Raw genomic sequence first — 13,021 nt, 5'->3', positions numbered from 1 at the left:
GTGGCAGGGGCTGTGGACCTGGCAGAGGCTGTGGCGATGTGGCAGGGGCTGTGGCGGCTGTCGGGGTGTCGCAGGGGCTGTGGATGTGGCAGAGGCTGTGTAGATGTGGCAGAGGCTGTGGCGATGTGGCAGGGGCTGTGGCGGCTGTCGGGGTGTCGCAGGGGCTGTGGATGTGGCAGAGGCTGTGTAGATGTGGCAGAGGCTGTGGCGATGTGGCAGGGGCTGTGGCGGCTGTCGGGGTGTCGCAGGGGCTGTGGATGTGGCAGAGGCTGTGTAGATGTGGCAGAGGCTGTGAGGATGTGGCAGGGGCTGTGGCGGCTGTCGGGGTGTCGCAGGGGCTGTGGATGTGGCAGAGGCTGTGTAGATGTGGCAGAGGCTGTGGCGATGTGGCAGGGGCTGTGGCGGCTGTCGGGGTGTCGCAGGCCCTACGGACACTGTCCGGCCCCTCCCCGGCCGGGCCGCCGCGGTCACGTGCGGCGGGGCGGCGGGCAGTCACGTGAGCGCGGGGGCCGGGCCGGAGGGGAAGATGGCGGCGGAGCGCGAGCCGCCGCCGCTGGGAGAGACGCGGCCCGCCGACCTCGAGGAGCTGGAGGACGGCGAGGACCTCTTCACCAGCACCGTGTCCACCCTGGAGGTGAGGAGAGGTCGCCCTCGGCTGCAGGTCCTGCGCGCCGAGGCCGATCCGGCGCCCGCCGGGCCCTCCCCTCCCGTAGCCTCCCCCCCCCGGCACGCCGCCCGTGCTTCGCTCCTGCCCAGGCCCCCCTCACTCCTGCGCGGGCCCCCGCCCCGCCGCTGCCCTTGCCGACCTGGCCTCCACCAGGTCGCGGCCCCACCGCACACCTCTGCTTCGTCTCCTCGGTGCTTCCGTCACAGAGAGAAGGGGGTTCTGCTGCCAGGAGAAGCTCAAACCTCTTTTCTCCAAGTACCTCCGTTTTCCTTTCATTTACCCTTTTCTTCTGCTATCAGGGGAATATTCTCACCTTACCTCTCTCCAATTTCGCTGGGGTATGTGGGTGTGAGTGTGAGTGTGGGTGTGTGTGTCTCCGCCTTAGAGTGGATTAATAACGACCCATTTTCTTTGTTTGGCCTCTTTTCGAGGCTTCACTCCATTTCAGTTTGCAGATCTTGAAGAAACTTATTTGTCTCTGAGGTTTTTTCCAAGGGAGCTGACGCAGTGCTGTGCTGCGGCGGCTGCTGGGACCTGCCGGGAAAGAAGCTGGAGGAGACATGAGAAACGCTTATGTGTTCATTCGTTATAGCGGGATCCTTCTTGGCACGTTGTTGTGGTCACGTTCCACCTAGGTGTCTTGCCAGTATCTTCTGGAAGAACTTTATTCTTCCTGTGCATAGATGGCCATCTAAGAAGAAAATTGTTCTGTTCCTCTTTTCCTGAAGAGTTTTCTGTCCCTGACATTTACAGAAATAGGATTGGTGCATGTTTCTCTGGTTTTGCTCTGGCAGTTGTCTGTCCTTAGCAAATACAGTATACAAAGAGGGTTTTAAATGTATGTTAAAGTCACTTGCCTTTTCTTAAGCTACTTTTTTTTTCCTTTCTTTTTATAGATGCATAATCTGTGCATTGATAGAAAAAGATCTGTGGGAAAAATGCACTGAAGGAATAAGAAATTATGTGAATCTGCAGTTGACAAGAATTGCATGAGTAGACTTCTGTGCATCTCTGTGTGACACAGTGTGTATTACTGGAGTCTTTTTCAGTGCCCGGAGAAAGACTGCAGTGTAACACAAACAATGTTTTTATTGATGTGGTCTGGAACTAAAGCTGCAGGAGATAAGATAGATTTAGTGTCCAAATCACAGTTACCATGAGATAAAAAAGTTACTGAAACTCCTCTAACTGCAGACGTTGGCAAAGAAATGGGCTTTGTATCAACTGCTGACAATTCCGCGCTGCTGCTTTGTTTGTGTACACAGTCTGTTTGGGATAGAGTCTCTAAGGGGAAAGGGGAAGCCTTGTTGCTTAAGGAGAAGCTTTTAAAAGCTGTGTCAGTAAGCTTTTTCTGGCATCAGCATTTAGGGAACTACCTTAATCTTGTGATTTTCCTGCAGATTTGGAAGAGAGAGGTGATGAAAATTGACTTTGGACTTCTTACTAGCTTGAATATAAATTGGAGGATTCAGTGTGTAGAGTACCATAGTCCAGAGAAGAGCGATTGTCTGATGATGTAGGCCTAGTTAAACTTTTGTCTTGAGTGTTACTTTAGTCTGGTAAATATTCATGGACAAACTGATTATAAATGGCAGTGGGAGTTGTATAGTAACAACAGAATGGTGTCGTGCTTTTTGTAGCTAATCACGCATACGGTTGCCGATACCAGAAGTGAGAGTGTGGTAAGGGACACTGAGGTCCAAACCCAACTTACATGAGGGCTTTGGTACTTTGAAAGGGTTCCCGACTGCTTTATCTTGGAGCTATTTGCTTTTAGCATGATTAATTTCACTTCCTTCCTATTTTATCTTGCTTTCATTCTCTTTGCAGTTCACAAAATGTGTGCTCAGCCTTTCCTGTCTATAATTTGATTGTGCAGAGGAAAAACTCTGTGTTTTCTAATGCATCTTTCAAATAGCTTCCATATTAACAAAGTCTCCATTTGGAAAACACAAGCTAAGTTGCTTTTGACAAAGTATACAGTCATTGTACAGTGTGAATGGCAAATATGTAGCATTTAAGTACAGAGAGGCTTAGTTACTTAAGTGGCTTCAAATGGAAAATATTTTCTCTGTGCATGTTGCAAGAAAGTTAATGTGTTGAATTGAACTCTCTCAATTGTAGAAAATGAAATAGTAAAAAGATCTCGCTGAGCTGTAACACCTGGGATTTCTGAGGCGTAGTGGAAACACATTTTAGGACTTGAAAATTTGCTGTATGGCAGAGAATGAGAACTCTTCCTTCCTATGGTCTTTGGACACCAGTGAACTGGGAGCTAGGTTGTCTGAGCTGATGGGATGCTCATTTTACTGTCAGGTATCCACAGTGAGTAGTAGATTGAGAATGATTATTTTGCTTTCATTGTGCCAACTGTATTGCGAGTCTGGACCACAGCCTCTCTTACATACAGGGTTACTGAGAGATTTCCCTTCAACTGCCAGAGTAGCTTTCATTAGTGAGAACAGCTGGGATGAATTATGTAAATGGTTTAAGCCAAAATTGCATTTACAGTGATAATCAGTGGTGAGTTCCATGTGATATTGCTGGTTATTACACATGTGTGCTGGTTGGCATCTGCAGTGCTCTCCTAGGTATCAGGTTTTTGTAGCTCAATATCTTTCTGAGGTTTAGGTAGACTTTTACCTACTTGCTAAAATTTCGAGTGCATGGATTTTGGTGGGGTTTTGTTTGAGTGTTTTTTGGTTGGGTTTTTTTTTTTTTTGTATTTTTCATGATGTGGGGTTTTTTTGAGGTTTGTTTTTGGTTTTGTTTTTTTGGCCATTGTTGGGTTTTGTTTTTTTAAAAAGAGTGTCCAAGATTTGCACCACAAGAAGTTCTGGAAGTTAATTGTGTATTATGAGAAGAATCACTCCGTATTAAAGTTTAATCAGGAAACTGCTAATTTGCTGTTTGTTACTCTGCTCCCATTAGAAGGGTCCACAAACAACTGCATGAAACTCAAATTTGGTGACAGATGTGTAAGATATACATTAGATTTTCTGAAAAAATGGTCACTGTTACTCTCTTTTCACCATTTCTACCTTCTTCCTCCTTCATGCACCAGTCTTTGTCATCTTTCTTGTTTATATATTGCACCATTTCTTATTTCACTTTGCCTAAACTTCTCACTTATCTCTGTACTGCCGGTCTTTCATGAAGTTGCCATGTGAACAGAGGAACCTAGGCTGCCTCATTCAAACCTACATTTTCATTCCCATACTCCTGTTTATTGGTGTTTTTGGGTTTTTTAAATGGAAAAATATATGGAGAAACTTGAAAATAATCAGTAAGCAGTAGATGTGGTAATTTATCAAGGACTGTAATTTAGGGCAGGGTGTGTAATAATCTCATTGCCAGTTGATCTGATCTTGTCAAAGATCTGCAGTATCTATTTGTTTTTTGTACATGAGGCAAAACACTGGATAGCCACAGAGGTCTAGATGGCTTTAATAATATCCATCCAGTTTAACAGTGGCTGTTACTGTGGAAGCAGTAAAGTTCCCATTGGAATATCAGAGAGAAAAGCACTAAGTCCTTCAATACTGTATTATACCTTTGCAGAAAGCTAAGTCTGTATCCAAGATTAATTGATGTCATTCCACTGAAAATGTGTGTCTTGTTGCTTGATGTTAAATTCAGGCTGTAATGGAAGTATGTGGAAATTCATTCCAATGTGGCTGCTTGTGTCATCTTCCTTTCTGGTGCAAATGAGACTGTCCTGCCGTTGAGTGTGTTGTCTCTGCCCATGCTGTGATTTGTGAGCTCCTGTAACACTGTTTCAGACAGTGAGCTGGGTTAACCTGAACAACTAGAGTATGATGATGGCCACCTTCTGTCAGCCCTCTGTGTTTTGACTGAGGGAAGCGAGGAGGGGCTCATGCAAGCAGAACTAGTTTGGGGGTACCCTGCTATTAAGAGAAAGGAGGATGTCCAAATGTCTAGAGCTATAATTTCAACCAGCCGAAAATGCAAGAACTTGTTCTTGTTTCTTCATAAGTCAGAGCTGTAAAATACTTGGTTATTGCCTCCAGATGTAAGGAACAATAAAAGAACAGAAAATAGAGTTTGTTACTGATGTTTTAAATTGGAATGGGCCCGTGGGCATCTTACCAGAAACTTGTTTTCAAGAAAAACATGGCAGGATCCTGACTGTCCTGGATACCTGGATGTCCTGGCTATTGAGTATCTTGGTTATTGGAAGCTTCACCAAACCTTCAGCTCAGGAGTTGTTCAGAAATTTCACAGCTGTGCACATTTCAGGAAATGGATGTGTTTATGACAGTTTGTGAATCCTTGGCATCAAGTAAATTAGAAGTTTCTAAACAGCTATGCTATTTGTCTGTGCCATGAGGTTTTTGTTAGTCTCATCTCCATGTCTTGTCTGATAAAGAGATTTTCACTGCACTGACTGCTGACTCCTTTGACAGGCATTTTTCATTGGCCATTTTAGCTGTATTTTGTAGAGATAAAAAAGCAAAGCTGGGGTCCTGTCTTCTGGCTCTGATCCATAGAAGACTGCAACTGAAACAGCTTAATATATTGTTCACAGGCATGGGTGCTTCTTTGGTTTTTGAGAGGCACTTTCTGACCCACTGGCTGTGCAAAATAATGAGGTTATTAGAAATTATTGACTCAGTTTTTCATACGTAAGGGCAGTGCCTTGCTGGGTTTTTGTAGTTCTCTGAGAACTATGCCCATTTTGAAGAGAAGAAACTATACTTCATTGCAAAACTCTTAAACAAGCTAATGCAGTGTTCAGACCATGAATAATTTTTGAGATGCTTCTACACATTTTTTCTTATAAAGTCACAACTCTTAGTGAATATATTTAGTCCTATTCTTAATTCATCTTGTCTGAGAACACAGCTGTTTCAAAGGACCAAAGAGCCACAGAAAGATTAATAGACCACTTGGGACCTTATCACCTGTCAGCTTGTTGAAGTTTCTTTCTGTCTGGCATTCATGACTCCCCCTGACCTGGGAGAGAAAAATTGCAAGGGTAAAAATGAGAAGACCAGTAGACAGAGATGAGGAGAATTTGATGGGTGGAATAAAAGTTGCAATTATTCACCCCTTCCATGGGCAGGCCTATGCTTGGCCATCTTCAGGAAGAGAGAAGTGTAACAAGTGTTCTGTTACAACTCTGCATATCCTCTCTGTCCTTCTTTACCACAGCTTTGCTGAGCATGGTTTTACAAGGTTTGGGATATCCATCTGGTCAGCTTTCCTCTGCAGGTTTCTGAGGTGCCCATAAGGTCTGTTTGAGCCCTTGCTGTTTGCAAATATTCCCATAAGAAGTTTGAAGAGAGCTGCCTGTAACTGCTCTACTAACTACAGCTATGAAGCCTGGTATCCAGTGCAGAAATATTGGCTTTTTCTGTGCCATTGTACAGGTTCTTTCCCAGCTCAGTAACAGAAAGGGACTTGGTGTCATGTATTTATGGCTATTCCTAGAGGAATCTGTATCTCTCTTTAAAGTGGGAATACCTCTGTATTGACCTTTGGTTAATTTGTAACTTTAGGCATGCAGATATTTTCCTTGGGTTGATCAGATTTAAGTGTTCAAAGTGAATTTTGTGTCTGATAGAATAGATTTGTGATTAGAAGCCAGGTATAGTCAAAAATAACCGTTAGTAACTGAAATAGCTATTTCCACTAAAACTCAGAGGATAGACTGAGGGAATAGCTTGAAGGTATAAGCATTCTCCAAGGGCTCTCTTCCACCATTCATTAAGCAACAGCATAATTAAGTGATAAAGCAGAAAGCTCTCTGCTGATGTGCTGTATAGGTTCAGGAAGGCTTTTCTTCCCTATGGCTGTTTTTTGTGACAGTGACTTGACATGCACAAACCTACATACATTCTGCATCTGTGGCAGTGGGAGACTCCCACTGTGTCCTAAAACTCCAATCTATCAAAATGTAAGTGGATTGCTGTTCAAAGCTAAATAGCAGTAAAACTGGTTTGGAATGAGTACCTACCATGTTTCAGTGAAGAACTGCTTTTGCTGATAAAACTTTAACCTTTTTGAACCTCAAGCATTGAGAAATCAAGCATTTCCATGCTCTTCTGTTCTAGTTGGAATGCAAGGTTTTGAACTTGCACTTCTACGCAGCACTGGCTGGAGAGACAGACCATTTCTTCTGAAATATGCTACTTCTCAGTTGTGAAATTGCTTAAAACCTTCAGCTATGAGGTGTAACACATACTCATTTGTGGCCTAGTTTCAATATGGCTTTAGTTTTCCTTAGTGTCTTCAACAGGGCAAGTTCTAGTCTTTAGAGAATTAAAAAATTGTGTCTGTGGTAAGCCCAGCTTCTATGTACAATACAGTGTGATCCTCTGATCCTCAGTGGCAGTAATCCTGTTGCAAAGCTAACAAAATTTCTTACAGCTCCAAACAGCCTTTAATTATTTGGATGGCGTTAATATGTTCTTTTCAATCACAGAGCGCTTGGAGATTTCCATATTGATTTTTGGCTATGTACAAATCCAGATTTAAATCCAAGCCTTTCCAGGAGAAACCTAATAATCAAGTTACATTTGGCATCTCTAAAAACTTATTCTAGGTCATTCTGTAGTAGCTTTTGTTTCATATTAATAAACCTGAAGAAACTGTTGACTGTTTTTTCTCTCAAACAAAGAAATTAATAGCTTTTGACTAGCTCATGTCTTGTATTCATTGTTGCTGTGCTAGGAATGGGAAATGGAAATAGCTGACAGAGTTCCCTTTCTGTAAATCTTTTGTTTCTTTGCAATGAAACAGTGTTGCAATAATTCTTATATACTGACACATGGCAACTTGTTCTCTTATAATCATTTCACTTTTTTTCTTTTTTTTTAAACACAGTCAAGTCCTTCATCTCCAGAGCCAGCAAGTCTTCCTGCCGAAGACCTCAGCACAAACTCCAATGGTCCAAAGCCAGCAGAAATCATGCTGGATGGTGACAGAGAAGATCTCTTTGCTGGTAATGACTATTTTCTTCTAGCATGCCTGCACAAACCATTTCACCCTTGGACTGAAGGAAATGTGCTATTCTGAGAGGGAGGACTGAAACCTTAAAAGTAGTTTGAGAGTGTTGTAGAGGTCTTTTCTTGTGAAAAATGTGGCTAGTTGAGTTTGTTTATAAGTTGCTCTGTCATGTGTACTGCCAGTGTGTAGTGTGGATGTTAAGCTGGACACTAACTGCTGCTGTTAGTAAGAATAGTCTTTATAATTTTGTGATTCAAAATGTTCAAATCTGTTGGCGTGGAAATGCATGACTTAAGTTACTTTCTTGTTTTCTACTTAATAGTCATGCATAAGCTGTCCCAGCCGTTTTTCCAGTTATAAAGAGAGAGGTAATTCAGATTGTATTGCAACTATTTCCTTCTTACTACTCTTGTTTTAATGGAAAGGTAACAAACTGGCAGAAGGGACAAGTCCTGTCATTTTACTAGTGCATGATTGTGTCTCTGACAGTTGACAGTATTGCATGCTTTAGAAAAAGATATGAAAGTTCTGAAAAATGATATGTTAAAAGACAGAACATTTCTAAAAGTTCATAAATCAGTAGCTACTTCGGTGTCAGTTTTGAACTATCCTAACATGGGTTATTGTTGCTGTCAATTACAGTTGTAGGAACATTAACTATCCAAGAAAGTAGCTGGAATATTTGAAATATATTATGTGCATAAGATGGTTCTGAATGTTACATCTCAATACTATCATTTTCCCTATTACTTCATGTTGCATTAGTCAGCTGACAGTCTGCTTTAAATGCAGTAATGTCATCCTTATTGGTTACCTGATGTGTCATTCCAAAAGAAACTTTATAACCTTTAGTTCTGTGTTATTTTGTATAAATGCATATATTCACGTGCCCATTACATTTGTTCTTAACTTCCATAATTTGTATTTCCATGTATTTGAAGTTGTTTCTTCATGACACTGTTAGACTATATTGACAAGTTTGGTACCCCTCTGAAAGTGTCTTAAAAGAAAAAAGGAATGAAGGGTAGAGGGGTGATCTTACTCTTTTTCTGCATTTGTTTTGCCTTATAGCTTACAAAGACCATAAGTGTTTTAGCAATTTAGCTTTCTAGTACTAGTACGTGATTTGGTTATTTAGCTTCAGTATATAAAGCCAGCTTTTTATAACCACAGAGCCATCTGGAGTGGATATTTTAAGAAAGCCAATTCTCCTTTGGATAATATTAAGAAAAGAAAAAGGGAGACTGGAGTAAATATTGAGGGGAGTCAGACAGAAGGAACAAATGTTTGTAGCCAGATTGTTTTAACTGAAATGAATGCTGTGAGAATAACACAAGGAATTGATTTAATGAGTTGGGTTTTGCCATGTAGGACATTCTCTGAGCACTTGCAGCACTGAACTGAAGGCATCTAGTACTTCACTTCTACCTCAGCTGAGACTGGTCTTTTGAGGTTCAATTTATAGTACAGAGTCTAGTACTCTCAAACAGAGGAAAAAACAAATGTGATTTATGGAGCATGAGATAAAATACAATGTTTTTCACAGTTTCCTGTTCTAAGCAAAAAGTTTGTTTAAAGCTGTTGAACTCAAGTAATGAACTTCAGTGTTTGTGTCACTGCTATTCTGAAATGCCATTGCGGAAAAACTGTTGAATTTGTGTTTCAGTGCTGTGCACTCACAAGTAAAACTATTCTTTTCTTTCTTAGGACTATTTTGCTAGACAGTATAGAAACAGCATGAGAAGGGCAAGATGAGATACCTAATTTCTTGCTCCCATCATGCTTGCAAAAGTCTGGCTTTCTAGGAGAGCACAATTTAATTTTAAAATGATTGTGACAGAGTTTTTCTTTGACAATTAATTAAGATTCTTTTCCAAAGAATCTTAACTTGGCACGTCTTAGAGGAACACTTAAGTGAAGAGAAGAAAAATATGAAGCTCCACAGCTTTGTAGCTTCTGTTGTTCCTTCATATTGAATTAGTAGATGCTTTAAAATCCAGTTAAAAGAAATCATGTTTGTGGCTCCTGAGAGGAGTGATTGCCATTCTTCAGGGTCAGAAACAATTATAGTTTTTCAGACTTCTAAAAATTGTGATGGTATGCCTCTGTAGCTATTGTAGACATAATAAAACTTTTCCATTGTTCCACCTCATATTGCAGCATAATGGAAAAGAAGGTGAAGCAGTACAAATTTTCTCTGTGGCTTTAATGCAGGACAGAATCCTGGGAAATGGTTTAGGCTTTTTTTATTATGCTTGAAATGTCTTTGCTATTGTGTTCCTGTGGCAGCTGCAAAATAATATGTGCAATATAGTTATTTGTTACCTTTACTCTGGCAACTTAAAACTGAACTATTAAAACAGGGTCTCAAACATTGAAGAAATTAGTTTTCCTGCTGTCATTGGAGATGAGTAAATTTTTCTGCTTTGTTGTGGTTCTTTGTTCTGTAACAAAGCAAACTGTCTTGCTAAACCCACTTAAACTTTCACCCTCAGAATAAAAGTCACTATGTTGATTATTTGGCCAGAAGAATTACTGTATCTTACCTCGTAGAGCTCTTACATGCAGAGACCTTAATGGTCAGTGCTTCAAATGAGGCAGTATTAGGTGTGTCTTAAGGAATTTGGAGATGCATCTTAAAGCTTGGTAGTCAATAAACTGCTATTGTACAGTGAAGAGCTGCGTATTGAACTAGTCTTCCAAAATGTTGATCCAAAATTCAATGTATAGCTGCACAAATGTGCCATGGACTGCCCATGAAGGACACAGTTGTCTGTGCTTTTTATATCTGGGGCTTATAGAAAAGCACTAGATGGTGAGCTCATCTGTAAAGTATTATCAGTTTTTTGTGACCTTCTTCAAAAAAGTGGAAAACTATAATTTTTCCTCTCTTCTGTTGGGTAAAAGATTACTGTTATTTTGTTTTTTCAGGCCAGAAATGTGTTTGGGAATGGATCATGTTATGGAAGTGTCTAGCTATTGTGTCCTGAGGAAAAGCCACTGTTCTAGGGGCTGGGGTGATGTTTGTTTTCATTGGGTTGTTTTTTTGTTTAGTGGGGTTTTGTGTTTTTTGGTTTTTACCCTTTAGGGTTTTTTCTTGGGATATGAGACAGGAAAGGAAGTGACAATTCTCTGATCCGGACAAGATAGTTTCTTCAGGCACATCTGAACAGAAAAGCTTCTAGCTGATGGTGTCTGTCAGACCGTTGTCATATAATGTGTCTGCTATGAAGAGTTTGTGCAAATGCCTTGCTGCTTTTTAGAATCTGCTTGTTCAGTTATTTTGCAAAAAATAAATGCACAAAAGTGTGTGAACCTACAGTTTTGAAGTCAGAAGGTGGTTGTATTAGTGTGTCGCTGTTGCATTAAAACTATTCCTGTTCTCATTAAGGCTGTGTTTAATACCTCTGATATAATAATAAGGACAATGGGCTATGACTTAGGTGTAGTAGTTCTTACAGTCAATTCAGTTCAATAAAGTCTCTGAAATATTGCAGTGCCCAGAGAAGCCATTTTTAATACCTTGTCCTCTGTTCTACGTAACAGCTTCTGCTTAAGTTTACTTCCAGATTTATATGTTAACATGGAGAAACTTTCAAAGATAATAAACCAGTTTAATCGTTCAAGCTATATCAGAATGATCTGACATTTGAAAGTGTGACTAGTGAAAATAACATGTGGCCAAAGTGAGCTGCTAGTGAAGGATTGCAAACTTGCATTTTCTAAGATGGTATTTCACAAAACCTGCTGGTGAAAAATAAAGAAATGAGCTCTGTATAATGCTGAGATTAAGGCCTGTGCTTGAGTTTTGATAGAAACTTCTGGTTGTCTGTAAAACGTTAATTAAGCATATGTAGTTGTCTCCTACAGCAGAATGCTTTCATGTTCTTTTGGAACTAAGCAACTTGACAGTGATCCCTAACAAAGACTGTTTATAGATTGTAAAGCATGTATTTATGTCTATCAGTCTACACTATTAGGTTGGTGGGAGTTCTTAATATGTTCTGGTAACTCCCGTAACTGATATTAAGTGTTGGATCTCATTATTTTCCTCCCCAAAGTTGGACAGAGCAGTTGCTTGCCTCTTTAAGCGGGAACTTAAGCTCTTGAGAACTGTCCTGGAAAAGAAGACATCTAGATTTCATTTTTCATGCTAATAAAGATACTGAATATTTTAAAAATCAAACAAACCCGACACAAGCGCACAAAACCTCTCAAACCGAAAACCAACAATAAACTACACCACAAAACCACAACTTCCTACTAAGTTTTCAGGTGAAGATCTAAAATTAATAGTTTAAACAACTGTTTCTGGAAGTGCCATAGTTTCTACTGTGAAGCCTACCATATTAATGTTTCCATGGGGAAAAAAAGCACACCCGTAAAACAAGCAGAAGAATTATTCAGTAAAACCTTTTAATCAGACTTTGTCATCTGATTACTCAAAGTAAAGGGACATGTAAGAAGCATAAATGCCAGAGTTCATCTCTATTTCATGAGAAATAGATCTTCAGCTCATGTACTCTAAGACTGCTTTTCTGAGAGGGGTAAAATAGCTTGAAGAGCCTGCTGTTTTATATAAAGCTAATGCTTCTTTTTCCTTTCAGAATCCTTAAATATTTTTGTTTTAAAAAAAACTTTCTCCCTGTCCAACTGAGTCCCATCATGCCCCTTCCCATATCTTTTCCATGTCACACTTCTAGATTTGCATAGTGTCTGGTGGTGTGCCAAACCTGGGGTGAGAAGTAACAAGAGGGAGAAAGGCATAAATTCCCAATTCTTCCTTAAATAACTGACTTACTGCTATCAAACAAACAGATACTATTTTCTGTGGGTAAATACCTTCAGGAAAATAAAAAAGAAGCACCAGGCAACAGCTTTAAAAATTTGCTAATCCTGCTTGGAATTCATTTGATGCACAACCTAGATCACTTTGTGATACTGAGGGTATGTGGATACAAGTCTGAAAAAGCCTGGAGAAGAAGTGTGATTCTGATTCATCTGATAGCACTGCTGCTTTCTTACATTAAATTTAGTTTTTTCAGGAAGTTATACTTTACAGTAAGAGGATTGTGTTCTCAGCTAATGATTGAATTGTTTAATGACTTGTTTTATTAACCTGTCTAAAATTTGAAGATATAGAGAAGTAGAAAGTGGTGGTTGATGATTTGTTTCCTGAATGTGCTGGAATACAGCTAGTGATAGAGAAAAGGAAGAACTGAAGTGCAATTGCTTTATTTTAGAAATATTTTGTATTTTTAATTTCATCATGTATATAGTATACATTGTTACGTATGTATGTGCATATTTTTGCAAGAAATGTTTCTGTGAAATATTCATTTATATAACATGTATGTTGCATGCAGTTAGCTACCAAAGGAG

General features: G+C 40.1%; 1 protein-coding gene across 3 annotated transcripts in view; it reads left to right on the top strand.

Annotated features, from left to right (window-relative positions):
* The first annotated feature begins 507 nt into the window (after nt 1-507).
* SNX2 (sorting nexin 2) overlaps nt 508-13,021 on the top strand; it is a 29,613-nt gene continuing 17,099 nt past the window's right edge. The window contains exons 1-2 of one of the 3 annotated variants that reach the window (XM_063180922.1): nt 508-634; nt 7,517-7,634. In XM_063180922.1, coding sequence (XP_063036992.1) covers nt 527-634; nt 7,517-7,634 — 226 coding nt within the window. In that variant the 5' untranslated portion in view covers nt 508-526. Of the gene's footprint in view, nt 635-788; nt 1,006-7,516; nt 7,635-13,021 lie in introns of those variants that run through there. The other 2 variants (XM_063180923.1, XM_063180925.1) reach the window with 2 other exon arrangements.

Source organism: Melospiza melodia, chromosome Z, assembly GCF_035770615.1.
Source record: "Melospiza melodia melodia isolate bMelMel2 chromosome Z, bMelMel2.pri, whole genome shotgun sequence".
Classification (NCBI taxonomy): Eukaryota; Metazoa; Chordata; class Aves; order Passeriformes; family Passerellidae; genus Melospiza; species Melospiza melodia.
Note: the sequence above shows the minus strand (reverse complement) of the source record. Positions and strands in the feature narration are given on the sequence as shown.